The 25,151-nt window shown below is 42.4% G+C and overlaps 1 protein-coding gene across 5 annotated transcripts in view; it reads right to left on the bottom strand.

The window, feature by feature from the left end:
• The window catches only part of DHRS12 (dehydrogenase/reductase 12), a 29,551-nt gene extending 8,690 nt beyond the window's left edge, over nt 1-20,861 (bottom strand). For 3 of the 5 annotated variants that reach the window (XR_010026765.1, XM_063149258.1, XM_063149260.1), the window contains exons 1-6: nt 20,774-20,861; nt 20,041-20,174; nt 17,014-17,096; nt 10,496-10,588; nt 9,611-9,692; nt 104-165 (exon numbers count right to left, since the gene is read on the bottom strand). Coding sequence is in view for 4 of the 5 variants with exons in the window: in XM_063149258.1 (XP_063005328.1) it covers nt 104-165; nt 9,611-9,692; nt 10,496-10,588; nt 17,014-17,096; nt 20,041-20,174; nt 20,774-20,829 (510 nt within the window). In the remaining variant the exon portion in view is untranslated. Of the gene's footprint in view, nt 1-103; nt 166-9,610; nt 9,707-10,495; nt 10,589-16,046; nt 16,200-17,013; nt 17,097-20,040; nt 20,175-20,773 lie in introns of those variants that run through there. The other 2 variants (XM_063149259.1, XM_063149261.1) reach the window with 2 other exon arrangements.
• Nucleotides 20,862-25,151: the final 4,290 nt, after the last annotated feature.

The raw sequence follows: 25,151 nt of genomic DNA, 5'->3' as shown, positions 1-25,151 counted from the left end.
ATTGTAAGTAATCCTGCATTGCTAGCACAGTCAGAGAACTGCTGTTACAAGCCAGAAGGTAAAAATAGTAAAACACCTCTTTTAAACAGCATCACAGACTCACCACTCTGGCATCAGCTGCTTTTTCCAGGAGGGGCACCAGGGCAGTTGTCATGATATATGTACCTAAAAGACAGACAAGCACCACCATTAACTTCTCCTTTTTAAAAAAAGCTTTCTTCTCTCTCCACCCTCCTTAACAACCCAAAACCCAAAGTCTCTTTACCTGTGAAATCTGATCTGAATTTGACAATGATTTTTTCTTGCTGGTTCACCTGCAGTGTGCCAGTTCAATTTGTAGCAGTTCACATTGCCATATACTTAGCAAAAGGCATATATTATTTTATAGATTTTCATGTTTGTTCTACCTATAGAGAAAACTGCTCCCTACATTCATCTGTGATAATCTGAAGGCAAAATAGCTCAGGTATGGAATTCCTCGGGTAGGGGAAGGTGATTCCAGTGAAGAAATTGAGAATGCATTTCCCCTACAAGTCTGGCATGTACACAAAGATCTAAGCTGGGTCATGAACAAGAAAAGGAAACTGTACTTCATACTTACAGTTCTTAGGGCACTGCATATGCACTTAAGATTTGTCCATTCTTCCCTTCTCACCATGAAATCACTCAGAGCACACTGACACTTTTTGTGTTGCACACAAAACCCACCCGTTATATCCCCAGCATGACCATTATGGAAGATAAGGAATCCTTGGGGGAAAAAATATTAATGTTGCCTGCCCGAGGCTGAGCTAAGATTACTTAGGGAAACTTAATTGTGTCCTTCCCTGCTTTTGATCATGTTCATGTAGTAAGGATTTTTACACACCACACAAATATATTCCATTACCATGACCAGCAAAGTTTGTTATTACAAACACTGTCCAACTGTCAGTGTATTTGACTCAGACACACAGACACACCTAGTGATGTTTCAGGCAACCAAGTGCTACAAGATTTTTTTTTTCTATTTAAAATGTATTTTAAAAAAATTCTATTAATTCAAAATGAATTTAGCCCCATTTAGAGTAGTGTTTCTACACCTACTTCCCTTTCATGTCTTTACAAATGGCTCTAGTTCAACAATTATACCAGTGATAAATGCATTTTTTTCTTGAGCTACTGAGGCCATGTTTTTCAGTAAGCATGAAGACTTCAGCATGTCTTTACAACCTCTCTTCCACACAGGCAATGAGATCACCCAGTTAAAATACAGCATGTTTATAAATATGGTACCAAAATCAAACATGTTACATGCCTGGTGAACAAACTGTTCAGATCCCCTGTCAGTCACAGCATAATCAGAGGTGTGTCCATACACACACAATATATTTAAAACCCTGGCAAACCAAACTAAGCAAGCGCACCGCAGATGAGCAAATGCAGCCTGTCTTCAGCAGAAAATGTGAGCAAAGGCAGTTGCCAGGGGATGACGAGAGCCCGGTCGCGTCCCCGGGTAGCGGCGGGGAGACTGAGCGGTGACATCATCGGTACAAGAACTCCCGCTGACGGCCAGGGGAGGCTGCCGCGATGTGGGGGAAAAATAAAATTAAAAAAAAACCAAAAACAAAACAAACAAAAAAAAAAAAAAGCCAACAAAAAACCACTTCAGTATAAGCTGAGAGCCTGGTTTTAATGCTGTTTGGCTGTGGAGTCTTAAAAAAAGTAACATCACGTCTTGGTTAAATAAGCTGCCTCTCCTAAAGGCAGAGCTGCAATGCACCATCTCTGTCGATGCTCCATTTTACTGTCCTGCAGATTAATTTACACTTTTAAGGGGCTTCATGTTGATTTGTTAATTCTAAAGAGCTGCAAAGATGAATGCACTAATGTTGCCTCATTAACAACCAAGCTTTGTTTTGTTTCCAGCCGAATAAGAGAAATGTTCAATGCCAAAAATTCTGCTTAGAGCAACTACAGCCTGTCAGAAGTTTATGTGCTTATTTAGAATCACAAACTAACTGCAAAGCCCACATCTCCTCTCTTCCTCAAGTTTATTAAGAATTCAGTAAATCCCACAACAAAAGCCAGAGCATTCCATCTTTCTGCCCCACAAGACCACTTGCTCATTTGCTTTGAGACAGAGCAGTTTTGATCACAGCTTCCTATGGCAAGCAACAGTATCTGAAAACACACACAGACACAATGCATCAGACATTAAGGCTGCAGCATTTAATTTCTCCCACTGCTAAATATTTCACCAACTACTGTCCCCATATTAAGTGTTTGAACAGAAACTCCTCATTCCTTTGACAAAAATACTTGGGTGTTGCACATTCTTATTTGCCTGGGCTGGTCTGTCACGCAAAACAGCCTGGAAATTTAGAACAGTAATAGCAGAACAGATAAACTTTATCAGCAAGGTTAGAATACACCATCATCAACTGAAAGCTCCCCGTTTGTATCAGTGCAAAAGCTGGCCTGTTGTTTGATGGTGCCATTCAAACTTTGGAAGAATGCTCAGTATGGTCACTGCAGGGCCTGGCACAGCCGTGCACCTCACAGCAGCTACTTTGTCCAGCACAGCTGCATCACAGCAGGCACTAACACTGAAGTTAATTTCTGAGTAAAAGGGGAAGCAGCAAATTGAAGGCATTGCCTGTCACCATCCTTATGGGAAAAAAAAGAAAAAAAAAAAAAAGAAGGAAACTTTTCTTGTTAAAAAAAAAACTTTGCAAGGAAAACCAAGACTGATTTGGTAGAAGAAACTACATTCATCTCTGCCCCTATTAAGTAAATCAAGGCAACATCCAAACTGTATGTCCTTTTGATAACACTTGATTATTAATAACAATGTACTGGATATCAGTCTTTCCAAAACAAACACTTGAGCATTCTAACACATTTACTCGATGCAAAAAAATTCTTGTCTGTTAAAGGAGAAATTTTCTCCCACAGAACTTAATTAAAAAAGATAAGGCATATCAAATGTGGTTAATGCTTAATTATCACTGTGTTCAAACTGTACTAATTGAGTTGTTTTGTTGATTTTTTAAATGGTTTAACACAAAAGTACATGAAAGGAAAGGCAACATTCAACAGTGCTGTGCCTTGCACTGAAAGCAGTAATCACTGGGTATCTGTTGAACATACAGCTAGTACTACTTGCATTGAGGACTGTGAGACAGGGGCCAGATTTGTGTATCACCATTTTCTGTCACTGGAAGGTACATTATCCACATGGCCTGCATGCTTGTCTCCTACTGAAAAAAATCAGTGAAATAAATGGTATACAACATTTCCCTTTGATGAGAAGTATTTGCTGTGACACAAAGGAGTCCAGCACAATGAATTTGGGAGTTTGCTCAGAAGCAGCAAGAATGCAGAAGAAGGTGAGCCCAGTCTATCACACCCATATACAGGATTTCATCTTGCCCTTACTGAACTCTGCCAAGGTGAAGAGTTGACTTGCAAAACCTACTGGAAGAGCTACTGCCCTGTTCTGTGTAATGAGGTCTAACACAGTACTGGCTGGCCATGTTTTCTCCAGTCAAAAAGGCTCCTGGGATAGATGCACAATTTATTTTAAAGATAAACAGTCTCTTAACATTAGTTTTCTTTGGAAAAGCTTCTGTAGGCTTTATGCCTTGGAGCTGATCTCCCATAATAGGAAATCACATATAATGCAGAGTAATTAAAACTTTTCTATAGAGCAACACCATTACACACCATAAACCAATATTATCATATGGTAAAGTAGACAGGGTGGGTTGCCAATTATGCATTAAACATGCTTGTTCCAGTAAAAGTAATGAGCATGGCATTTAATCAGAACATACTCTGTTCATGCACATTAATGTTTACTTGAAAAATATAAAAACAAAACCCACCAAAAATATTGAATCACCAAGCATTCCGTTGTGGTCTGTCTGGTAATTGTTCCACCTGGTCTGAGATCTTCTCAATTCAGTTGAGTAATCTGATATTGTGCTCTAACTAACAAATCAAATTTTTGACTCCATACAGTGAACTCCCCTGCCAACCTGGATAAGCAGTAATTCAGTGGTTTCACAATCAAAGAATGAAATATTAATGACATATGTAAAAAATGAGGCACCGTTATGGAGATAAACATTTGATTCATATAGTAAGTTGTTTTTTTTTTTTTTTTAAGACCAAAAACTACAAAAATCAGCCTGACTGCTTCATAAACTGCTAAATAAAGTTCTGCTGCCTTTCCCATGACATGATGCAGAAGCTGAGGGGACTCTATGAAAGACACTTTTATTAGGTCTTGTGAAAAGGTAGCTCTGCATGTTCTTACAACAGTTATTCCACTGCGGGTCTCATGACAGGAACAAAATGAAAGCTATCCTACTGCACAGGACAGCAGTCTCCAGTGTATTAAACACTGGTCTTTCTCACAGAAAACTGCAAGTCTTGCTGTACTAAAACATAAAAGTAATCAAAACACGGGATAGCCCTAACAGAAAATGTAAACAAACACTGTGCATGCAGATTTCCAAACTGCTGGTGGTTTCAATCACTCTGCCAGAACCTGGAAGACTCCTTAGGATTCACATAGTTCAGACTGAAAATTAATACGATGTGACATAAAGTAAAAGTACACAAACATATACTCTGATTTGCTTTAAAATCTAATGTGACCCTAAAATATGTATTTTATAAATCAACCTTGAAGAAAATCACGGTTTCAGCAGAAGTAACATTGTCAACCCACTACCTTCCTATAACATCAAATTAATTGATGATACAATTACTGTGGACCCAAGTGTCTTGGTGGATTCCAGAATGTTTTTTGCTTGATGTTCTATCTGGCAATTAGTGGCACATTGCTGGTGAGGTTTTTGTCCTGCTAACATTGGAATAAGGGCAGGCAGCCAGCACCACACTAAGTGAAGTGCTTCATCTGCCTGAGCTCTACAGTATTATTAGGAAGTGTTATTTTAACTGTAAAAAATGTGGGAACAAAAAAAAACTAAACAAACAAACAAAAAACCCCAACACCACCAAAAAACTTTCACTGTACAGATTTCAATGGCTCATTCATCTGGTAGAAATCAGTTAAAAGGGCTTGCTTTTCTTGAGTGCAAATAAAAACAAACCACAGAAACAAACAAACAAAACCACCCAACAAACAAAGTTCCATTCTTCATTGGCCTGATTATCTTCTCCTGCAGTTTATGCAGTTCTCAGTAAGAGACATCCCTGAGTCTCTTCTCCTGAGTTAGAGATCAGGAATGAGGATTACAGTGTGCTGTCTCCAAGGGCCAATTCCACTGCACTAGCAATAACTGAGAGTGCATGGGAAGAGGTAATGAACATGAAACACAAAATAAAGGTTTACATTTCCTGCAAATGACAAAGCTCATCTCAATAAGGGCTCCTCTGTCTCCTGGGAACCAGGCTTCAGTACAGTTTCTGCATGTGCAATTATATTCAACATTATCCTTTCACATACCACCTCTGATCTGTAAGTCTCAAAGCTCTTTAGAAAGAAACCCAGAACAACAGCCTCCTTTTCACAGATGAGGTTGTCTTGCCAAAGATCAGGCATTGAACTCACAGCAGACTGACAGCTGATATTCAAGTTATTTGACTTCCAAGTAGTTCAGAAGACCAGGCTGCACTGGATTCAGTTAACACCAGTTAGATACAGTTCATGTGTAGGGAAGAGACTGACAAACGTGAACCCAGGTCAGGCAGTTTGCCATAGATGGGCTATAGTGTCACTATGACAGACAAACATCTTACTTCCTCTGGCTCTAACCCTTCTTGTACAGAGTGGAAGTATATGTCTATATATTATTAAAACATGAGAGCCCATTAGATCGAAGAAAAGATGCATACTGGGAGCATCATTTATCTCTCAGTGTGTTTTAGCATCCCCTTGCCTGGTAAGTAGCAATAAAAAAGTAACATATATGTCATTTTTCCATGTCAAGCAGGAAGATATATTGAGTAAATGCAAAGTGATGCAGGCGATAAAACAGAGGAAAAAGGATTGTTTCAGCTAAATGCCTGCTGCTTCAATAGGAACATGTTGCTTTTGCCTCTACCTGCTTATAAATCCTCAAGGTTTTTTCAAAATGACTGAATACTACCAGCTTTCATAGTCTTTGTTGGGAGTTATACAAAAAAAGTAAAATAAAATTAAATTTTAAAAGAGTTTTGACTCAGAAGTCTACAAGACTCATCAGAAGAAATTATTGCTTGTTGTTGCCCAGCTCCTGGGTACAACCCTGAGTACATGGTCAGCCCATAAGAAGAAATATAAGGGCAACATCACACAAACTAGAAGACAGAGAAGAAATCTGCCCACGTTACCCCCCGTGAGTCGCTCAATTTGGTTTATTTTAACGTGTGTTTCAATCAGCAAAGTGCTGTTTCAGAATTGTGCCTGGCCAGTGCTCCCACATTAGAGTCCAAGTGTTCCATTCTGCTCTCTACATTCACTGAGCTCCTGCAATCAGACAACAGCTCTTGAGCCTCTAGCAGGGAAAGAAGGCAAGGTGTTTCACTTGACAGCAACAACAGAACCACAACAAGCCATGCAGCACTTGTGCCTCAGACTCACTGTAAGGGTACTACAGCACAGCTGCAGCTGCCACCACCTGCCCAAAGCACTTTACAGTTTGAACTTGAATATTACACAAACCATACAAAGCCTTAACTATCAACTTGTATTTTACATTTTCATGAACTTCATCCATCTGCATATTCTGACAGCACCAGAGAGGACTATGCACCTCTTGTTTCACTAGCCACCATCAATGAGCCAGTCAGCTGTGTTTTACATTAAGGGAATTTTACTTTCTAGTCTAACCACTGTTATTTTTGTACATATTCATACAAGAGGACTTATGCAGTCATTTTTGTCCCATGGAGTCCAAGAAAAGATCAGGACATGTTTCACAAGCCAGATCATCAATTAGAACTGAACACTGACATCTATTATGCTCAAAAATGGACTAACAGATCAGTCAAGAGGAAAACATTCCTAGGCTAGATTTAAAAGCTCCACAGCATTTCAGACACCTAAATGAGCAATTTTACAGCTTATAGAAATGTTAATCAGATCTCTGATACAGAATTCAAAAACTCTGACGTGTGTATTTAAAGCATGTTATATTTCAGTCTTGCATTTTTAGATAGTTACAACCTACACGCTCCTTTACTAGACCAGAGATAGGAAAAGTATCCTACAAGGTAGGAAAAAAAGTGAAAGAACCATGGAAGGAACACCCTGCATGTAAAGATTTGCAAAAGATATTGATATTATTCTACCTGGTTAGTTCAAGTGAGAGACAACTGCGTATTTTCCAAACAAGGGTCTTGAGCCCATGTCACCCATCAGGCTTTAGCATTACTGGGGCAGAGAGGGGAATTTAGTTTGTTCTTTCAGACCACATCCAAATTTACAGCCAACCTATAGATATGGCTATATTCCAGACATATCTAATTTAGCCAGGATTTTCTCAGAGAACCTACAACCAAGATGGTTACTGAAAGAAATTAACTTCTCCCAAGAAAAACACACCCAAAGGCACCTAGTACTCAGGGAAATAACAGAGCATCTACTCTGACAGGTCTTTCTCCACACAGCTTTCTCCTACTGTATGATGTTATGATTTATTACCCTATCCCCTTGACTTTGAAGAAAAAACCTGTGGTTTGCAGCCTTGGTCCTTTTATGCGTGTCTGGCCTGCAAGCACAGAAGCTTCCTGTTGCACTGCCAGCTTCTTCCAGCTCAACCAAGTCCCACTCTGTTCTAAAAGATTCAAAATTTAATCCTAATTTTTGTCTAGAGAGAAGCAGGCTAAGCAAACAACCCAGTCCTTGTCTGAACTCTTGAAGAAGTTGGACAACAGAGGATAATTTACCTCCTTAAACTCCTTATACAGTCATGCAGCAAGTGATACACGAATGAGTAATGCAGATCTATAAGTAACATCCACTAAAGATAATACACGCATTTTCCTAGTTTGCTACAACTATAATTCAGCTTCCTCTGTGCAGCTGTATACCACTAGTAAGGCTGATTTACAGCTGGAAAAGCAGAATTTGCTGCTTCCACTTGTGTGATAAAATATAATTCAAGTGGTGCACCAGTACGGTTCCTCAGCACTTAATATCCTCAATGTCTGAAACTAAACCAAAATATGCTTTTGTATTCAGACTGTTGTGTTTGTTTCACTCTGCTTCTCTACTGAAGAGCTGTACCTTTGCACAATGCGGGGTTTTTGTCTGAAAGACCACAAGAGGATAAAAACTAATTTAAGGTGAATAGATCCCTCAGGATAGAAGTTCTGGTACTTACACAGCCAAGGGAAATTTGATGGCAATATAAAACTCTTTTTGAATTTTTTGACCATGAGAAACAGAAGGATGTTAGCAGAAGAACAAGTCTGAACCAAATGAATCTCTGCCTTTATACTTTATTTAATTGTCAGTTTAATGTATTCAGACTTGCAGAAAAAAAGAGCTGTATGCACAATAACAGTAAAGCGTAGAAGAATGATATGTATAAATGAACAAGACATTTATAATAAAATGTTAGTTTTCAAACATAATTAGGATTTAAGGAAACAACACAAGAAAAAGGCTAAGAATAAAGACCAACAATGGTTTCCAGGTTATACTAGTTCTAGAAATGCCTTATCTTTATAGACTAGGTTTTCCCCATCCTCATTCCAGATAATGACGAACAGGAGGAAAACACAGAATCAAAGCACGACAGTTCTTCCTTAATGTGTCACTTTTGAATATATTGAAGACAATCTCTTGAGAAATCCACCTACCCTGCACGGAGGCAGAGGGAGAAGAGTGTCAGGACTGTTGGGTCGATGCAAGCACCATGTGTTTCTTTGCAAAAGGTGCAGCTTTCAGCCTTACAGATATTACCAGTGTCAGACACTTTTCTCTCTGCTGGCTGGCTGTTTGCACACCTCTTTTCCACAGCTTCTGTGGGCAAACCTTCCACTTGGCTTGCCATTTCCCCTGCCCTTCCACATCTCCACTTTCCCTCGCGACTCGCTTCCCATCCTTTGTCCCTGTTACACCAGTGCCACACAGTTCACACACAAAGCCCCTTTCACATGGAGCACCCAAGACTTGCCCATTGCTGCTCAATCCCTTGACTAGAGATTGCATCTGCTTGAGAGCATCCAGGGCACAGGCTTCCTGCACAGTGGCTCTGTCACACACAACAGGCTCTGCAAGCCCACTCAAACATTTGAATGTCTCTTTAAACATCTGAACACGTTCCAAGCTCCATCCAAACCCCAGACAAACAATTATTAGAAAGAGCATCATTAGCAGCAATGCTCAGAATAAAGTTCTCAAGCAAATTTCAGAATCAACCTGCCATTTTTCCACTTCTGCTATGATAAATAAAGATGCTAATGTCAAAACAACTGAAAAATGGAAAAATTACAAAATGACACTCTGAACAAGCTGTAATATTTCTTCTTTTCCTTCCTGGCTCCATCCCTGGCATAGCAATGCTATGATCTCTCTTTGAGCAGGCATACCTCACGAACCCAGCTATAAAAACACATTCCTGTAAGCAAAATAAGCACGTTCCAGAAAAAAACCTTCAATACTCACCCAAAGTGTTTGTTGCAAAGTTTTTTTCAAGTCCATCTTCAGTTAACTCTCTGTTATTCACCATACATCCCGCATTGTTGATCTGCAAAACAATTCCTTTGAACAAAAACAATCAACACAAATATCTACAAGGAAATCCACACATATGAGCGGTCCACGCTAATTTGCTGTCTTCTGGCACTACAAAACAAAGCTACATACTGTAGCTTTTATTTGTTCAATAAAACATGACTGCAAGCTGTGTGCAGCTAGTACAGTCTCTGACACATTTGCTTCTCTGCCTTACCTTCCAGAAGGAGCTCAGACTTTTCTTTCCCACCTCAAAAAAAGATCTGCCCCTACACACCTTCCTGCAGGCTCACTGGCACTCCTCAAAAATTATTTCCTCTTTTTTATCAGATGTTCCTCATCTAGTAAGCACCAAAGGAGCTGATCCAGGTGCCTCAGCTGTGGTTCAGCCCCCCCCAAGCAAATTTTCACTGCTAAATAAAGGGGGAACTGCACTGAGCCCCTTGCCAACCATGATGATTAACTGTTTAGTCTCTCCCTGGCTCTGTTTTAGTCATTGGAGTTTTAGCAAAAGTTTAATCTTTCAGAAGGTCTAGCTTTAAGAGGGACAATGTTATTAGCAATGAAAGAGAAAATGTATGGTGCCTCCAAAGTTGCAGCTATAAAATTACTGCTTTTCTCTTTTTCTGTAGCACATCTGTGTTAACTGAGAAGGGACAAGAGCAAGCAAACAATGGAGACTCCTGAAAAAAGCATTTAGAAAAAATTAAGGAGAGAATTGTGGGCCAAACTGTTAAGTCTACATGACCTGTCAGACAAATTCATAGGCTACACACTCCCAAGACAGACACACATGAATAAAGTACATGAACTTACCAACACATTTAATTTATGTTCATTTCGGAATTTTTCAGCAAACTTCCATATTTCCTTGGGATTAGATATATCCACAATATGCAAGAAGATATTCTAAAGGAAAAGAAACTAAGTCACAATCAACAGGGAAAATGAAGAGAAATCCTGTTTAGGTCTGTCTAGGTGAAAAGCTATTTAAGTAATATGAAAAAAACAGTGTCTCCAGAAGCCAACTAATACAGGCTAACAGGCACAACTGCAAAATTTAACTCCAGTCCTTAAAACATGTTTAGTCATTATTCAGCTGCTTCTGAGACACAAATTTTTAATGCCAAAGTTATTAAGAGAGAGTCCCACTTAAATAAATATATGTGACAGACAGGCATAACAGAGAACTAGAAAAATATTGCAAAGCATGCAAAATTTCAGTTTAAACAATTTAGCAGCTTTCTCTTTGGCTGAACTTTCCAAGGAAATGTTCAAGGTCACAGCATTAGAGAATAATCTAGGTTGGAAGAGACCTCAGGAGGATGCTTGGCAAACATGGAGATTCACCAGTCTGTCTGAGCCCGCTGCTCAGAGCATTTGATCACCCTCATGGTGAACACATTTTTTCTACTGTCTACTCAGAATTTTGTCCCTGTTCCAATCTGTGTCAGCTGCCTCTTGTCTTCCCACTGAAGACCTCCAAGAGAAGCACGGTAGTCCCTTCCCTACACACTCCCATCACATGGCTGTAGAACACAGCAAGACTCATCTGAGCCTTCTCAACGCTGAACAAAATCAGCCCTCTCAGAGTCACTTCATCCATCACATGTCTCATCTCCCTAGTCACTCTCTGCTGGACTCACTCCAGGACACTGATGACTTCCTCATCCTGGGGAGTCCAAAGCCAGGCACAGGACTCCTGCTGTGGTTTCACAAAGGATTAATCAAGAGGAAGAGCACTTCCCTCAGCCTGCTGGCTAGACTCATGTTCATACAGCCTGGAGTATGGTTGGCCTCCCTTGCCCCAGGACATTGCTCACAGAGGGACAACTTGTCACTCCCAGGTCCCTTTCTGCCATCTGCTTTCCAGCCAGCTAGGCAAAGACTGCACTTCATTCTGTCACCTGTGCTCTTATAAAGATGTCATCAGGTTCTGCCCTTGTATTGATTCATGGGGGATGCCACTAAAAATCATTAACAGATCAGCTCTATACTGTTGATTGTTACATTTAAGGCCACATGATCCAGACAGTTTCCCACCCACTTTTCATCCACCAGTTCAAACCACATCCCTCCAAACTGGATACAAGGATATCATGGCATACCATGTAAAAAACCTTGTCAAAGTTAAGGAGAGCACTGCTCCTCTCCTGCCCACAGGCAGAGTCATGTCACCAAAGGGATCAGGGAGAGAATCAGAAAGGTAACAGAGAACTCATGGGCTGAGATAAAGACAGATTAATAGGGAAAGCAAAAGCCACAGACAAGCAAAAAATCCCAAGCCTATGAACATACCACCCTGAGAACACCCAATCTTGTCTGATCTCAGAAACTAATCAGGGTTGGACCTGGAGAGTACTTGGATGGGAAACTGCCTGGGAATACCAGGCACTTTAGACTTTTTACAAGGAATTAACTGACTGCCTCCCATGGACAGGCAGGTGTTCAGCCATGTCCCAGAGAGCAAGGCTCCATCACACATAATAGTTACTTGGGAAGCCACCAGCCCAACCATCTCCCCATTCCTTTTTCCTTCCCCCAGTTTCATATAGTGAGCATGATGTCATATGGTGTGAAATATCCCTTTGGTCAGTTAGTCAACCTGTCCTGGCTGTGTCTCCTCACAAGCTCCCATGCAACCCCAATTTCTTCTCCAATGTGGCAGTACAAAAAGTAGAAAAGGCCTTGGCTCTATGTAAGCTCTGTTCAGCAATTGCAAAAGCATCTCTGTATTATCAACCCTGTGCGCAGCACAAATCTTAAACACAGACACAAGTCACTGTGAAGAAAATTAACCCTATTCCAGCCAAAACCAGTACAATGAGCAAGGGTATACACCCACTCCAGCACTCTAGTCATGCCAACTATTTCTGCCTAATCCCAGTGAGATTCCAGCTCTGCAGTCATGCATGTATGCCTGTGTTTCCTATGTTACGTGTACTCATGAACAAGTATCTGAAATGGGCTCCCAGACCTGCTGCTTTCTCATGAAAACTGTGAGAGCTTCCTCCATTTCGCTGTCCCCTAGACACTCACTGCTCCCATGACTCTTCTACTCTTCTGGGTTTGGCCACTACAAACCAATGAAACCCCTTTAAAGCCTCCTCAGTAGGCTTAGCAAACCTGCTGGCAAAGACACTCTTGCTCTAATACATCATCCCTCCTCAGCAAAGCTCATTTAACAGAGAAGGTCCAAGAAGCCATGGAAGCTAAGGCCAAAGTGGCACCAGCTGACCATTCAGGTGTTGATCTGCAGGGCATATAAGCTCCTACCCAAGCCCTTTCCTTTCACTGTGTGGATTTAGGAGACTACTGCTAGGGCTTCCATGCCCTTGGCTCTCTAAACACTCTCAATGAACTCCAGGTTACCCCTCACAATGTCATGGGTGCCCATGTGGCTGGGCAACAAGAGGTACCAGGCCAAGGTCCAGAGCAGCCCCAGCAGACTCTCTGCAGTACCTTACATCTGAGCTCCCAGCAAGTGACAAACCTCTCAAGTCATCAAGCCAAGACTGCAGACGGGTGCCTCCATCCCCCACAGGAAGGAGCCTTCAGCCATCATCACCCACGACTTCCTCCCACTGTCAACAACTGTTCAGGATCATCTGCCTCCAACACCTCCCCTGACAGAGCCTGCTCTTCCTCATCTGTTACCATGGCACTATACCTATCCTATAAATGCACATCTGCAGGCAGAGAGGGAGCTGCCTTCTGTTGCCAGCATTCACAAGCTTTAATTCCTCCCCATCTTAGAAGTCTCTATCCACTACTTATTCAAATGCAGCTTCTAGCTGTCCCTCCTTCCATGCAATGTGCTCTTCTACTCTCTGCAGAGACCCTGTCAATCTCCTGTTCCTATTCCCTGTGGTTCTGCAGCCTGCTCATCTCCTGCTGTCACATCCACCTGGCAGCTCAGCACCCTGAGGACAGCAGAATCCAACGCATGAAGCCACCATCATGCGCTGCCCCAGGCTCAGGGAAAAGTCCCAGTCACTCCCTGCAATCCAACATCTGCCACATTATCCCTCTGGAGCTCTGTCTGGGCTAGTGTCCCATGTGCCAGGCACAGTTGCTCCAGCCAGGGTGGTAAAGCCTGCTTTCAGGAGCAGCACTGCACCCACTGCAGCTGCCTCAGAGTGCTGGGTGCCTTCTGCATCCCCTTGCATGCTAACTGCTGCACTAACTGCTAAACCCTTGTCAGTCACTCCACCTCACAACGCTCTTGCAAATGCTTTGCAATACTATGGCCAGCAATGTGGATGCAATAGGAAAAAAAAAATTTAAAAAGGGTTGACATAAAGCAAAGTTATCATTTTCTAAGCCACTAAAGCTAGAAATAATTCCTCCCTCCAAAACATCAAAAGCCTTTTACTGTTTGCTACAGACAATTCTTTTGCTTTTTGCAGATTTGTGCTCTACGCAATACAAGCACGGTGGCATTTACCAGCATACAAAGGCACATCAACTCCTACTCTTCTCCTAGACAGCACTTAGTCTCAAAGACACACCACAGATAGTCTTATGACGTATGCCAGGAAAAGGCAGTTTTAAAATAATTATGCAGAGGATGTGTTCTCTTGCAAAACAACAAATAATCATTAAAGGGCCTCCTCTCTTTCCAAGTTGTTTCTTTAAATACTCATTATACAAGCAAACAAGAAAAGCAAAGAAGCTGAAGAAATGATATGGCATTATTCCCTGCCTGCAATTCTGCTTCCCTGAAGATAAAAAGCACATGACTTTCTCTCTAGTCAGTTGATTTCAGCTCCTTAGCTGAGTTTGAATCAGAATTTTCTTATTGTAATAATGTACTCTAGGATGACCCTGCTTGATCAAGGAGATTGGACCAGATGATCCACTGTGGTCCCTTCCAACCATATCAATTTTGTGAATAATTTCTGACCAAAAACTTGACACTGCTCTACTGGCTCAAGCTAGATACCTCTTTAAACTTCCTACTTTTGAAACTATTACCATTATCTACTGGTACAGAAGAAGTAAAGATTTTTGGGCAGATGTCCAGTATTGCAAGGGATTTCAGAGATTGAAAAAGATCTAAATCAATGCTTATCTGCTGAAGACTGTCACATTGACTCAGGAAAGGGATATTCAAATCTGTTCCCTACAAAAGTCCTCAATAGTAGCAAAGCCATTTTCAAAGCAAACCTAATCTCTGTGACTTGATCTATTTTAACAAATTAGGAGAACTTTCCAGCTCCCAGATCTAGGGCCAGGTGACTGCCAAATAACTCCATTTCAGCACTGCACTCCAGCATGTACTGTGGAAGATGGAAAAAATCTTTGGTGTATACTATAACAGGATCTTCATCCAAATTATCAGGAAGAGCAAATTCAGCCTGGATACAGCCTGTCAATTTGCAGATAAAGCATTTTATTATCTCTCTGTATTGCTTCTGAATGAGCACTTATAAAGAAGGATATTCTTGTGGACTCCTTATTAAAATGCTCTTCCCAGTGCAGTCACGTGTCCCACAGGGCCCCTTGTACAGCTTATCTAACACTTCACTGAGAGCTGCTCTCTGCACAAGTGCCCCGTCCCCAGGGTCACAAATAAGTCCTGCAGTGCCCTCACACTCCCCCATGACTACAGAAATGACAGGTTTGCAGCCTACCAAAAAGTGGGAATGCAGTAATTATGCTGCCTTTAGAGGGAGAATATTATTTGCCTCAAGTGTTTTTCATCAGGTGACAGAAGGCAGAACATGAAGGAACCTTCAGAGGTCAAACTCACCTCTCTTCCCAGGCAGCCTGACTGCAGTTAGAGAAGGAGGTAACACAGATAATCACCAGCCTTACTATGGCCATGGGATTACACAGCTACAGACAGCTGGAAAGTGTTTATTTCCACATAAGGACTGATCTAATTCACCTCCATTAAAGAACTGAAGAGTAATGCTAGCTGTCACACTAGGGAGCTGAAATCAAAGAGCAGAAATTTAGTCAATATGACATTTCTAACCATAAAAAACTTCAGAATATTTGATCCACATTAAAACCTATTACTGGAATCAAAATACAGTGTACAAGAGCCAAGTCATTATTTAAAATGAAGACAGGTCTCCATCCATGTGCTGTGGGTTAACCCTGTGGGTAGGTAGTTCAGCCCCATACAATCCTATTTACTCACTCCATTCCCAGTGGAAATGGGGAGACAAGCACAAGGACCAAACAGGGAGAACTTGTGGGCTGAGATAAAGACATTAATAAGTCAGGCAGAACTGTACATGCAAACAAAATAAAACAAGGAATTAATTCATTATTTCTTATTGTCAGGCAGGCATCTAGCAATCTTCAGGAAAGCAAGACTTCATCCCACGCCACAGTGATTTGGAAAGCCAAATACCAGATCTGTGAATGCCCCCTTTTGCTCCTTCTTCCTGCCAGCTTTTACTGCTGAGCAAGATGTCCTATGGTCACAGGTGTCCCTTTGGTCAGCTGGAGCCAGCTGTCCCAGCATGTCCCCTCCTTATCTTCTTGTGCATCCCAGCCTGCTCACCTGGTGGGGCAGTGTGAGAATAAGAACAGGTTTTGATGCTGTGTGAGCACCATTCAGCAATAACTAAACTGTGGCTTGTCAACACTGGTTTGGTCACAAATCCAAAGCATTGCACCAGTGGAACTGCTGGAAGGGAGATTAACTCTATCCCAGCCAAAACCAGGGGACCAAGTAAGAACGATAATGACTAGTGTACTCCATAAGCACACCCTCCTGAACAATTAATGAAAGCAACAGTGACAGATATAGAGGTGGACTGTACAGTGATATATACAGAAACAAAAAGAATGTCTAACAGAGGGAAGGAAGAGGTATTATAAGAAAAGGAAATGAAAAGGCGTGTAGAGCACGGAGTTAGTACCACACACAGGACTTCACAGAGCAGCCAACCTTAGCAAATCAAGAGCATGTTATTCAGACACATAAAACCTTCAGCTCCAATGCTGTAGACTCAGAAATGTTGTTGCAATAGTGTTGCAATGCATTAACTTATAAAAGCCTGAGAAACATAGTTAGGAATAGTAAGTAGGACATCAAAAAGCAAATCAACAAACAAACATTAAATAAAACAGCATGCTGCTGATGATGTTACTAATCACAGAATACATCACCTAATGAAGTTAGGTGATTCAAATGGTTTGAAGTTAATCACTTCAAATCATTTGAATTATAAACTGCTAGATGTTTCCATGTCTGTATGAAAATGCTATTAAAAACACAACATCAAGATGTTGGAAGAGTATCTCATGGCCTCTGGGGTCTTTAATATTAACAACCTTTCTAAAAGCAAACAAAAGACTAAAAAACAACTCACCTGATTGCCCGTTTCTGTCACTATTTCCTCTTTGGCAACTTCAGCCCGTTCCTTATTTCGGCAAACCAGATGAACCGTGCCACCTGGTGGATTGCAACAAGAAATGCATTAGATAATTAATTACTAACTGCATTTGGGTGAGACATCAGCATTTTAATTAGGTGAGATACTGGATATAAGAAAAACACTGGAATATTTCTGCTTGGCTTTGGTTCCTGTGAAGGCAGGCAGGGTCATCAGGCAAGGAAAAGGGCACTGCACTCTAAGTACTGTGCTCAAACCATTTCTGCCAAGTCTGTACATCATGTTTAGTGGGTGAAATACCAGAGATAAATGGGAAATTGGAGCTAAGGCATCTGCACCATAGATGTTTTGTTTTAATATATGCTTTAGGAAGTTCAGTAAAGAGCTTGAACAATACAAGTGACTAGAATTGCTCTGCAGAACGGAAATAAAAGTGCCAGATATCAGAATTCTCAACAGTGGGAGATAAGACAAGGACTATGGCCTCAATTGCAGCTTGGGAGGTTCAGGTCATTTGAATTATTTTTCATCAGAAAAATAATTTTCAGTAGGTTTCTTCTCCATAGACAGGCTTTCTCAAGAGGATGCATAATTTGCATCCTTGTGGGTATCAAGCAGCAAGACACAGCAATGACTGGTTTGATCTACCATTGCCAACAGTCCTGCTCCAAGTGAGATGCTGGACAAGGTGACCTCTAGAGGTCTCTTCCATCCAGTTTTTCCATGAAAGGAGACACAAGGCAAGGCTCTTCTCAGAGACCTGGATACTTACCACAATCTCATCACTTAATCAAAGAAAGCCTTCAAACACAAGACAAAAGTACAACTAGGCAACGTTTTGGGGTTTTTTTTGCTTCACATATTCTCTGATTGTTACAAGTTATGTGTTTATTTCAGTCCTAGGAATACTTATACTCCTTATGCCTCACTTTTGCCTGTTTTAAAAGGTGTTTTAGAGAGTGCTAGCAGTCCACCTCTAGAAAGCTCAAAGAATTAATCCCTAATAGAAACATAATTAATCCATAATAGAAACAACAACTGTGTTGGGTCACGTTTTTTAGTGCCCAGAACCCAAATGCAGAACACCAAGTCTACCTCTGGATGATACAGTCACACACTGCACAGCCCAGTCTGGGGCCTGATAATGAAACCTTTTGTCCACAGGAGAGATTTTTCCACTGAGCACCAGGAAATAGGGGAATTAGGTGTGTCTGACACATTAGGAAATGAATTTAAATGTATTTTCATTGGTAAAGATTGAAACTATTTGAATGTAACACATGGGAATAGTCAGATTAGTTGGGAGAAGACTGCATCAAGCTGGAAGTGCCACAGACATCTTTTTCACTAAAAATCCTTTCTTTAGGATTTTCTCTTCTGGGAAGCTGAGGTCTTAGGACAAGAATGTAAACAATGGTTATCTGCTGCTATGGAATGGAACAGGTAGATTTTTGATTGGGCCATCTTAAATGTTTATAATTAATGGCCAATCAAGGACTGAGCTATCTCAGACAAAGTCCAAGAGAGCTAGCTTTTGTTATCATTCCCTTCTTTTCTATTCTTAGCTTAGCTAGGTTCTGAGGAAAGTTCATCCTTCTTTTTCTTTTTAATATAGTTATAATGTAATATATATATAATAAAATAATAAATCAAACCTTCTGAACATGGAGTCAACATTCTCATCTCTTGCCTCATTCAAAAACCCCTGTGAACACCGTCACACTGGAAGTGCAGGTCACAAGACACAGAGGAAAGCCCAAATCCAAATATCCATAAGACACCAATTCAGAGAAAAGCTGAACTCAGACTATAGCAAGTATCAGTTAGAAATATCTGAGTGCTTGAAGGTAAAGCCAACAGAGGCTGATTATTCCTCTGCTGAGTCAGACTTCCTTATTCACTTGTCATGGAGTACTTGAAGAGATTCAACTAGAAGCCTGAGCCCCAACACCTGACACAGAGTTTCAAAGTGAGATGTTCAAGGATGAGACCGGGAAGTCATTTTAACTTCATGTGAACAGCAATGCCCATACAACACATCAGACACACAGTCTGAGCCCAAGGTTGTTCTGCTAAACATGGTGATCAAACCCCATAGAGATCCAGCCAGCTTTCCAACTTGCAAAACCTGGTAGAGATATCCATTTGTGAGCAGAACAGTCACCTGACAAAGCAGTACTTACATAAAGTGATTATGTACAATAGCAGTGGTAGGAACCTGAAATCAATCACATGTTGGCACTGATGAAGATCTTAAAGACTCTTTGATGCTAACATCGTTTAACTGAGTTAAACATTCGTTTAACTGAGTTGCCACATTCCTTCATAAGATGGTTACAAAACCTAAGCACAAGAAAGAGAGAAAAGAGCCACAAGCTCCTCCCCTTCGTTCTACATGCCAAAACTCCTGTCACTCTTGCACAACAGGAATTACTTTGTCAATTCTGTAAGGGATTAGGTTTATCCTTCAGCAGCAGGTAGGCCCAGTTTACACCATGTCCTTGTGTACAGACAGCAACATAAAAACATAATTACATGTAATCAGCCAAAGGGCACAAACTCCAGGGTATTATCATTAAGATCAAGAACAGCTACATTGGGGTTTTTTAGCTCTTCTATCTCATTTTTGTAAAGACAATTGTTTTCTTTCATCGTATGACAGATTTGCAGATTCCTCAGTTCAAATTCAGCCAGGCTTGTACCAAATTAACCTTAAACAGACACTGATCTGTCACCAACATTCTTAGGTGCCAGTATAACACAGATAGTTTTGGAAAACATGCAGTTGAAAAACGATTTGCAGCTCCTCTCTGCTAATTTGGTTTCCTTATCCCAGTTTTCACTGCACTGATTGGGCTTAAACCTCTAACCCACACTAAGACCCCTGTGAAATGATGTCACATCCCAGGGATTTGTGTTTGTGTGTAAGTGTTGGAAGGCCAAACCTGCTGCCTTCCATCTTCTCTGTAAGCCTCCTGGGAGCCCCACGGCAGCCCTGCTCACCTCTCCTCGCTATCTCCTTGGCTGTGGCCTTGCCAATGCCACTGTTTGCTCCAGTGACCAGGAAGGATCTTCCAGCCACATCCACCTCCACATCAGCTGGGTTGAAGCGCTTGGAAGCAGACTCGTAACCACCTCTGAACAAATCAAGAGACACCTGTGAGAAACTAGAAGCAGCCCTCCAAAACAAACACATGTGTGGGTGAAAAGCACTTTCACAACTCAGCATCCAGTAATTGCCCTATTTACTCTCTGTACCCATGTGGCAGGCCATGAATACCAGTGACACTGCGAACAGCAATGTATCACAGAATCATTAAGGTTGGAAAAAAATCCTTAAGATCATGAAGTCCAACCATCAACCCACGTTCACCCACGGCCTCAAGTGCCGTATCCAGAGGTTGTTTTCAAGACTTCCAGGGATGGTGTCTGCATCACTTCCCCGGGCAGCCTGCCCCCCGTGCTTTGCAATCAAAGCGTCAACTCGCGGGGGTGTTCAGGCGCCCCAGCCCACCCAGCCCCGACCTCGACCCTCGGTTGGGGGGGCCGGAGCCCCAGGGCGGGCCGGCCCGGGCGGCCCTCAGCGAGCGGGGCTGGAATCCGCCCGCCTTCACGGGGGCGGGCAGCCGTCCGTAAAACACCACATGAACACGGCCTCCCCGCGGAGAGACAGGAGCGGCCCAGCCCGGGCGCTGCGCCCGCCCCACGCCGCCTCCCGGGCGGCCGCCGCCCATACCTCGTGTACTCCCGCAGCCCCTTCACGAACCACACGGTGTTGCGGTACCAGGACATGGCGCTGCTGCTGCTGCCGCCGCCCGCGCAGCCGGGCCGGCCCCGCCTCTGCCCTTACATAAAACTGCCGGCCAGCCCGACCGCGTTAGATAAGGCCTGGGGGGCGGCTCCCCTTGGCCCGGCCGCGTTAGATGAGGCCTGAGGGGCGGCTCCCCTCGGGCCGGCCCGGGCGCGCTAAAGGGAGGGTGTGAGGCCGCGCAGCGAGTGTGACAGTGGGGGTAGTGGTGCCAGCTTCCTTCTTAGCAGCAGTTCGTGGGCTGGCTCTTCTTATTCTTTCTGTTTTCTTCTCCGTTAGCCATGAGGGATAGCTGGAGCCAGCCCCTGCCTCGCTGCAGGCGGCTGTGCCTGGCGAAGGTGGTGGCGGATGAAGGATGGAGGATTTCCCAGGGCTCCAGCTTGGGGCAGATGCTGCTGCCGGCTAAGGCAGGGCTGGAAACAGGCTGATGTGTTCTGGGAATGGGGAGCAGTGCTACAGGCCTGCATCCTCTGGCCTGGAAAGCTGCCAAAGGGATGCTCCCAGAGGAAAATGATGCCGTGCCACGTGAAGTAGTGTTTTATATAACAAATCCATTAAATGTGTAGCTCCTACTGGTGAAGTGAAGTATTCCAGTAAGGAAAGGATACCCAAGTGGCTGTTGCACTAAGGGGAGTGAAATTCAAAGTGTTTTCTCTTTATATACTTTGGACCTATGAAGCCCAGGAGAAGCACTTGGAGCTGCATCTGGATAGCCCACGTCAGCAATAAGGAAATTGTCATTATAGCTATAATTACGCTTTTAATTATGCAAAAGGTCTATGTGCTTAGAAAGTTCTGGCTTCAGGTTGGATAAATTCACGTATTTTGTAGGGTGTGCAGGGCCACAAGCTCCTTTGGGAACCCTATCTAAGTTTTCAAGAGCTTAAGTTACCTGATTTCAATAACACATAGTGGAGAAATGGGGATGTTCTCTCCTTTTTGATTCTGTATTATAGCCTGATACTTCTTTTTCTAAATCTCCAAATCTCTTTGCTCTGGCAAAGGCCTTGTACTAAAGTCTTCCACTTTCTCAGCATGATATGTGAGTATTAGGCTCATACAAAAAGCACTTCCCACCATGAAGTTACAACTTTTGAACTCACCTCCGTCTGCTTGTACTGTACATTATATGTGAAGTAACAGTTTCTAGAGGGCAAAGAGACACATTTTAACAGTGATATTTTCTTCCATGCAGAGGCCATCCAGCTACATGGATGCAGGAAAGGTTGCACCTTTCCATGAAATCTAAAAATGCTCGTTTTTAAAACAATTGAAAGACTCTATTAAAAAATTTAAATACAGTAAGACAGTATTCCCTTGTCATTTCTATGTTTACCCTATTTATTTCTTAAGAACTGCGATTATGGCTTAGTACAAGCAAAATGGGATGCTGTCTCTGATGTGTTTTGTTTGTAGTTCCAGCCTGTGTTCTCATAAATTGGGACATTCATCCCTGCAGTCTGCCAACCTCTGGAAAGTAAATGGGGTGCATGCAGATACACAGAATTCCTCACAGGCTGAACCATTTGGACTGTGATCAGCATGATGCTGGCTGACGCAGCCCTGAGGTGCTAACCAAAGTGAGTATGCCTGGCAGAAGCTGTCCATGAGTCAGACACAAAAAGAGATTATGGCAAGCGGAGAATGGGAGCAGCTCATAATATTTTGGGGGTGAAGCAGTAATGGGCAATTACAGCATATTACTCATACTGAGATTACAGAAGATGTTTGAATGTAATGTTGGCTACCAGTGTCATCCTGGTACATACACAATTTTCTCAGAGAATATTACAAAAATACTGCAGTGCCCCTACTGCAATGTGTAGCTGTACCCTTCTAACAAATGGTGGTTTAAGGACATTTTGTAAATGCCCAGAAATTATGCCCTTTCCAGAGTGCACCAATCCCTGAGCACATTCAGCTGTGACATTTCTGCTTAGAAACACTTGCTTTTTCTGTACTGAGGGGCTAAGCTTGCACCCAGAAATGAACTGTCACAGCACTCTGTCTGTCTGAGCAGCCTCATAGAATCAATCATTTAGGTTAGGAAAGACCTCCAAGATCATCAAGTCCAACCTTCACATCAAAAGCAAGCTGTTGTACACTGTCCTAACACCACCTAGATGTTTCTGTTGCCTCATTTCATCCCCTGTGGTGTTTTGCTTCTGTACTGCTGTTCCAGAGGCAGGAGGCTGTACAGATTGTGTTAAGTGCTCTCTGCTAACCCAGCCATCACAGTGGTGAAGGGTTGTACAGGAAAAAGGCAAGATGTAATTTTGCCAAGAGCTGGGTGCTGCTGATGAAGGACCCGCATCTCAGTATTCTCATGGGCAAAATTTCTGCCCACTTCAAAAGTTTTGACCGCATGTCTTGCCTTCTGTACTGAATTCTAGGTTGATACATCTTGTTAACTGAATTAAAACCTATTCTGGAGCTTTGGAAATTCAAAAAGTTGTATCTTCTGGTTTCATTCTTGACTGCTGGTAGCTTAGCAATTAACTTCAACAGGATGCTGCTCTGAACATGAGGGATTTTTTTAGACAAAGACTTTTTCTCTTGGATTGGCATCCTACATCTCAGACCCCTATCAGAGCCAGCAACTGGTATATTTGTGTCATACAGAGCTGAAAGTGGGAGAGCTAGAGACTCTTGAGCTCCTAATATTTCCCTCATTTGAGGACAGAACAAAATGGCTTCACCCAGGCTAATAAACACAACGCAGTGTTTATCCCTGATAAAACATATCCAAGTTAATTATTTTCCTATATCTATGCTCTCAAGTGCTGCATTGCAAATTCCCAGGCCTTGATCCTCTTATTGCCCACAGGTAAAGATTGTTGATGCCCAGGTCACAGTAGGTATTAAGCAGATGCTTCTGTCCAAAACAAGCTCAAATGTCATTGTGAATAGTTTGCTCAAAGGGTGTTGTTTTTTTCCCAAACACAGATGGGGATGCACCAGGGTTAACACTGCACAGCTTGGCTTGGCCCTGTGGTCCTGTGTTCTGGTGCTGGCATTTACCAGTGTACAAATAGCCCCCAAGCCTGTTATGCAAACCCTCCATGACTGCAGGTAATCCTCCAAGGACAGAAAAACTCTGGAGTGTTGTGGCTGTGAGCCTCCAGACATTAGGATTTTTCATGGAGTAATGAGTTGAGGATCCCAATTTTCTTAAAACACAAGAGCTGATGAAAAATACCTCTCTGGCACTCAGCTGGGCTAACATGAAAAACATACCTTAGACTTGATTTGTCTTTGTACCTGTCAAATCGCAAGAAGTTTTAAGAAAAGTTTTAATTACTTCCAGCACAAAGGAAAGTTGAAAATGCTGATTGCTGTTAAGGGCTGTGCATTTTAGTGTGTTTCATATTTTCTTCCCAGGGGACAGATCTAAAAGTAGAGTGCTCAAGTGCTGAAAAGCAATTATATATTATACAAGATGTTTAAAACAGCTTCAAGGCCATTTTGCCAATCTCTTTTATTTTCCTTTTTCTCCTTTTTTTTTTTGGTGAGAGGCTAAAACCTTGGTCTTAAGGACAACTGGCTCCTTTGCTTTCTTCCAGGGATCTGGCAGGCAATTGGGCATTCCCTCCTTTCCTTGCAGTTACTAATTTTCTAATTAAGTCTCTATGCCTGTCCCTATTAAATCAATCAGAGCTGATTCAGTTGCCCCTGATTGCAGTGGGAACAGGCACATGCTTTAAGGGCCAGGTTTGCAGGAAAGCTCTGCGTCTCTAACTGGGGCCAGGTTTCCAAAGGAAGTGGCAATTGTATGCAAGCCACTGTGGTGGGAGCTGCTCCCAACCCTGTTTTTACCATGCTGGCCTCAGCTCTGGTTGTAGAACACTTGAAGACTCTGCTTTAGAAACCTGCACAGCCCCAGTCAGTGTAATAGCAATCAAGAGCTGTCAGCAGCCTGGGGAGAGGCAATTGACACTTGTCCTGTTGTCTGGATGAAGGAGAGGGTTTGGTGAGTGGTTGAAGAAGAACATGAAGTCCCTGAGGTCGCAGGGACGTGTCTGAAGTGCTTGTGGTAGTAGCAGGGTGAGAGAGCAAAAGCTGCTCATCCTGAGTGCAGGGAAGGGTGGAAGTTCTGGCCTGTGTTGCGTTTTTGTGAACAGTAGGGTGTTTCCTTTGTTGGGTACCCAAGTCATCCCCAAGTTTGCCAGCTGCTGTCATCAGCAGTGTTGTTTCCAGTGAAGAGTCAGGCTTTCCCCAGACCAAATAGCCTTTTATTACTGAGGAACAAGTGTGGCAGTATGTCATCATATCTATTACTCATTGCTCAGGGGCCAGTAAAGGGAAT

Source organism: Melospiza melodia, chromosome 2 (assembly GCF_035770615.1).
Source record: "Melospiza melodia melodia isolate bMelMel2 chromosome 2, bMelMel2.pri, whole genome shotgun sequence".
Classification (NCBI taxonomy): domain Eukaryota; kingdom Metazoa; phylum Chordata; class Aves; order Passeriformes; family Passerellidae; genus Melospiza; species Melospiza melodia.
Note: the sequence above shows the minus strand (reverse complement) of the source record. Positions and strands in the feature narration are given on the sequence as shown.